We start from the raw sequence: 6000 nt of genomic DNA on the forward strand, positions 1-6000 counted from the left end.
ACAATCATATTGTGTAAAATAATGCATGTATACATGATTTCTTTGCATTTATCCATGAACCAATGTCGCCCTGGACCTCTTATAATTGCCCAACGAGCTTGAAGCACCCCAAATGCCCGCTCAACATCTTTTCTTGCAGCTTCTTGTCTTTCCTTAAATTTCATTCTTTTCGGATCTTGGGGGCAAGAAAAACTCTTAACGAAAGTAGCCCATTCCGGATATATACCATCTGTTAGATAGTACCCTTTTGTATATTGTGTACCATTCACAATAAAATTAACCGCCGGTGCATTTCCTTTCAAGACGTCATTAAAAATAGGCGATTCATTAAGCACATTAATGTCATTACGAGACCCAGCAACTCCAAAAAAGGCATGCCATATCCACAAATCGGCAGATGCGACCGCCTCCAGCACAATTGTTGGGTAACCATGATCGCCTCGTGTGTACTGTGCCCTCCATGCAACTGGACAATTTTGCCAGGCCCAATGCATGCAATCAAGACTTCCTAACATCCCAGGAAAACCATGCCTGCGTTCATGCATTTCAAGTAAACGAGCGATGTCAGTTGCATTGGGTTTTCTTAAATACTCACCTCCATATATTTGCATCACACATTGACAAAAGTTTGACAAGCATTCGAGGGCAGTTGTTTCACCCATCCGCAGGTACTCGTCCAATTGGTCAGCAGAACCTCCATAAGCCAATTGACGAATAGCTGCTGTGCATTTTTGAAGCGGTGATAAACCTTTTCTCCTTGCTGCATCTTCCCTCCATTTAAAATATCCACTGGGATGATTTTCCAAATCAGTGACTATGCGCAAAAATAACTCTTTTCTCATTCGGAATCGTCGTCGAAACATGTCATCAGTGTACACCGGCTCAGCAGAGAAATAATCATTGACAAGTTGGGTGTGTCCACTTACACGTTCTCTGTTAATCGACCTTCTTCTTTGTGTGCTCCCATAATAATTTTGCACGAATTCAGCCACTCTAAGTTGATTGTGCACCACCATCATGAATAACGCTTCCCCCGGATCTGATGTAGAATGATTCGTTGTGTCTTCAGGAATGTCTTCTGTGTTGGGAAGGTTAGGATCTTGAGACATATTGGAACAAATGAAGAGTTTAGTGGGAGGAAGAGTTTAGTGGGAGAAAGTGGAGAATAGATATGGTGTGGATAATTGTGAATGCTTCATCTCTTACTTTTATACCAATTTTGTAACGGTTAGTTCGCAACGGCTAGTTCGTAACGGTTAGTTTGTAACGGCTAGTTTGCAACGGCTACTTCGCAACGGTTAATTTGTAACGGCTAGTTTGCAACGGCTTGTTTGTAACGGCTAGTTCGCAACAACTATTTTATAACGGTTAGTTCACAATGGCTAGTTCGCAACGGCTAGTTTATAACAGTTGTAACGGCTAATTGTAACGGCTAGTATATATAATATTAATAATTGAAAAGTGGATTACATAAATACTAAAACACATGACATGAAAATATTAACTACAAACCACATTAACTTAATAAAACATAGATAGGACAAACCGAACTAAATTACTAAAACAAACAAAACTACTACATATTCAATCTTTTCTTCAACTGCTCACATATTGCTAGATGGTTCTGAAGTTGCTCATCTGTCATACCTCGTGTGTCCATTACAAGGAGTTGATGTGCTTGGATGAGTTGGTCCACTTTCTTACTGTTATTATACTCTTCCAAATGTGCTACTGATTGTTGCATAGCCTGACTCAATTCATCAATTAAACCCATTCTTTCTTTGCCTTTCCTCTTTGCTGCCTTCTGTCCGATCGGACGAGATCGAACTTCTCTATCATCTGCATCAATAGTTGTATTAGGATTAGAAGAATCAGTATGTGCACCTGATGATTCTGATGTCCTTGCTTTCTTTGTAGCTCGTTGCCCTGAAGATTGAGGAGCGTACATTGGACTATCTTTCACAATCCTCCACACATGTTCATATTGGAAAGTAGATTTAAAAGTACTCTTGTATTCTTCATGAGCTCGCACCATCAAATCTTCGTCACTCCATCCACTTGGTCGATCATTGTACCATTTATTGTAGATTCCATTATATCTATTCACGATCTTTTTCACTGCAGCCCAATGTGATTTTGCTTTATCGGCAGTTCTCTTTTTAGCTCCCTTCTCTCGATTGGTATTGTAGTATGTCACCACCCGTTTCCAAAAAGAATCATTCTTCTGGCCATTACCAACTACTGGATCTTCGCTCATAATTGTGTAGGCTGCTGCAAGGAGTTTATCATCTGCTATTGTCCACATTGTTCTCTTGGTATGGTCTCCATCCGATTCGTTGCCCGTCTCAGTTGCTTGATCAAGAATAATATTATCAAGCCCTATTTGTGTTGAGAATGAAGGAAATTGTGAATGAGAGACTGCATGAGGCGTTTCTATCCCTTTATCACTGTCACTTGCATCAACACTAGCCCTTCTTGATTCATTTGATTGAATCCCCGGTGATTGAAGCGGATTAATTCCATGAGACGGAGCTTGCATAGAATATTGACTATTGTGCCAATATTCTGGAGGATATGTATAAAACGGAGCTCGATGGTCGCTACTGGAAAAATTTGGATAGCTTTGGAAATTTTGATAATATGGTGGTGGGTATGGAAAAGGTTGGAAATTATATGGGTGTTGTGGGGGAAATGGAAATTGAGGATTGAGGAGATTAGGACGAACTCGAGAATTTTCTTCACTGGAATTTTCGTCGACATTTGGAGAATCCAACAAATCCCTAAAATAATGACTAGAATTTTTATCCATCGCTCTCGAAATTTTTAGTATGCAAGGGGGGAGGATTGTGATGAAAGATTGATGAAAATATGGTGTATATATAGGAAAAAAAATGAACGTTACCCAACGTTTCAAAAATTGAACGTTGGCAACGTTCAATTTGGCAACGTTCAATTTCTTGACCGTTGACAACCTAAATAATTAATCCATTAATTAATTATTTTTTAAAAATTAAATAATAATAAAAAATTAATAATAAATACTACCCTAACTTCCCTAACCTCTCTAGCCTCTCTAGCCTACTTTTTCTTTTATTTACTTTTAATTATTATATATATATTTTTTTATTATAAAGCATGTGAAATCACCGGGCAAAAGTCTTTGCCCGGTGATTTCCAAATCACCGATGAATGTCCCCCTCCAATAGGAGGATATTTGGTGCATGGGGGTATTTCTCCAAATATCCCCTCCAAATATCTCCTATTGGAGATGCCCTAAATAGCTATTATAATTATTTAAATTGATTTGGATCAATTTAAAATAATTTTGATGGTAAAAAATATTTTGATATAAGTAATAATTTTGTATATAAAGTAACTTTGATTAAACTAAAATAATTAATAGTTGCTATATATGCATTGTAATAATTAGTACAACAATACGGAAATAAAGGATATTCTCGAGATTAAAAATCTAATAGATATCTTTCATTTAAAAAAAAAGAAGTGTTTTTGAAAAGTTATATAATTTAAGTAACTATAATTTCAGCTACCATAATTCCTTTTGTACTTATCACAACGAGTACTGTAAATTAAAGTCGAAAGCAGAACTCGTTGCTCCTCTTGGTTTTCCATGCACATACTGAAATATATCGTGGCAGAGTTGCATTCTCACACATTAAGGCAGTCGACTGCTGTTTGGTTCTCTTCTCCTCCTCCATGTACAAATCTCTTCCACAGAAACTCAAAAACTACTTGATATGAAAGTTTAAAAACAAAACAAGCAAACAAACAAATAACCCTCTTACCTTGTTTCTAACCTTATTATGTCACAATCACCTTCTTCTTTTTTCTCTAAACAATGCCCAGAAACTATTCACGGCAATGGAGAAGTTCCATGAAAATGTGAAGCTTCACTGCAGTCTCGTCGGTCTCCAAATCCATCGAGGAAGCAACACAGAAACTCCACCCATCTGATAACATGAGTTTTAAATGATAGTCAACCCTCTGACCATGTGCTGCGACTTAATTCTCTGCACCAGCAAAATTGTAAATGGCCAGGCTTCTTCCTGGGAAGAAGCAGAAATTAGGACGACAATACCACGCGCGACAAACATGTACAATAATATAATATATAGCACTCCAAATGATAGGAAAAAATTGATTAATTCGATAATCAATTGATTTATTCAATTTTGATAGTAAAATTCCATCGGTTTGATTTATTAAAAAGTTTAATTTAATCGATTTAGATTTTAGATCTGTTCGATTAGATCGGTATGATTTCTACGAGATTGCTCACATTTGATAACGAGTAAAACTATACCGCCATCACTCTTTGAAAAGTTGTTATGAATATCCTCACAAGTGGAACAAAAAAAAATTTAAAATTAAAATAAATATTTTGAAGATCAATTTTGAACCTGTATAAATGTATTTATTCAAATACATAAATTAAGCAAAATCCCTCAAAAAAAAGTCATGAAGACTCAATTATTAGCTCAGCGAGTGCGTTGTCATATGGAATTTACATGTCTAAACAAGAATCTGAGACTAGTCGAAGGCTTCGCTGGTCGTGGAATTTTAACGCGCACGGTCCATGCACGTGTCGCCCTGAGCGTAGACAAATTGCCAGTTAACTCCAAGTCGTCGTCGCCGCCGCCGCCGCCACGCAATCAGTGATGCATGTAAGCTAGCAAATGGAGGTAGACCAGTCTCCTGCCCCGATCGCCCACCGCCTACGTCTCTACGAGAAGAATTTTCCGTGCCGTCTACGACTCCATTAAATCAGCGATCCACCCTAGCTCCTCGCTCCGCCGCCGTGCACAGTTTTTCCGTGCCCCCTTAAAGACCCAGCCCCAGGCAGATTTTTAGTTAATTTCGAGTAGAACGATATTATGGAGAGTTTTCCGATTCTGTTCCCCACGGATCACTTCTTCTCCTCCTCCTCTTCTTCTTCTCTGTCGTCGTCGGCTTCGTTTGTTCGATATCCCAACGTCATCGCCGCACATGGCTTTGGCAGTGGGAGCCCTGATGCAAGCAAGCTCTCAGGCTCGGCCTCCGGAGGCGGCGATCAGGCTCCGACGGACGGTTTGACGAAGAAGAAGAAAGAGAAGAAGGCGAGGAGGCCGCGGTTCGCGTTCCAAACTCGCAGCCAAGTCGACGTGCTCGACGACGGGTACCGGTGGAGGAAGTACGGGCAGAAGGCCGTCAAGAACAGCAAGTTCGCCAGGTACGTACAGTCCTACTAATTACCGATCGAAACCAATCCCAATTCTTTAGTTTCCTCTCCAAGCAATATCGAACTGCACTTAGTTAATTAATTAATTATTCGTGATGATGAATGATCGATCGAGCTTTGTGTATATATATTTCAGGAGCTACTACCGCTGCACGCATCAGGGTTGCAATGTGAAGAAGCAAGTGCAGAGATTGTCGAGGGACGAAGGAATGGTGGTGACGACGTACGAGGGAATGCATACCCATCCGATCCAGAAGCAGACTGACAACTTCGAAGACATCCTCAACCAAATGCAGATATACGCCAAATTTTGAGCTTCAGTGCTTTAATTTTCATCAGCTAAATGATCATGTTTCAGATGATTCAGTCAATAGCTAGTTTTTAGCTAGAGTGCAGGTTTTATGTAAAACAATATTGTGATGATCATCATGAAAAAGCACACAAGAAATATATCAAATCAAATCATGTATGGAATAAATATGCAAGGCCATGATCCATGTTCATGTTTGTTTTCTTCTATTTAGTAGGGTTATCTTATCAAATAAATTTGTATATTGTTATGGGCGCGAGGAATAGGTCTCGGTGAATTAAATCCGAGAGTGGTCCATTGGGCGAGACTTGGAGCTCGGAGTCCGACCGCAACTGAGTTCTCCATCCTATTGAACTCGGTTTGACTTAGAGAGCTTGAATCGAGCCGAGGCCTCCTTCAGACCGACTCCCGAATCGAGTTGAGGCCTCCTTCAGACCGACTCCCGAATCGA

At 39.5% G+C, this 6000-nt stretch overlaps 1 protein-coding gene across 1 annotated transcript; it reads left to right on the plus strand.

Moving 5' to 3' along the window:
• Positions 1-4735: 4735 nt before the first annotated feature.
• Positions 4736-5757, plus strand: LOC141824162 (putative WRKY transcription factor 43). Its single transcript, XM_074711406.1, has 2 exons — positions 4736-5230; positions 5376-5757. Exons 1-2 carry the CDS (start codon positions 4896-4898, stop codon positions 5551-5553), a joined length of 513 nt encoding a protein of 170 aa, XP_074567507.1. The 5' UTR covers positions 4736-4895; the 3' UTR covers positions 5554-5757.
• The last annotated feature ends 243 nt before the right edge of the window (positions 5758-6000 follow it).

This window comes from Curcuma longa, chromosome 3 (assembly GCF_044706935.1).
Source record: "Curcuma longa cultivar G26 ecotype Majalengka, Jawa Barat chromosome 3, ITB_CL_G26_1.1, whole genome shotgun sequence".
In the NCBI taxonomy this organism is placed as follows: domain Eukaryota; kingdom Viridiplantae; phylum Streptophyta; class Magnoliopsida; order Zingiberales; family Zingiberaceae; genus Curcuma; species Curcuma longa.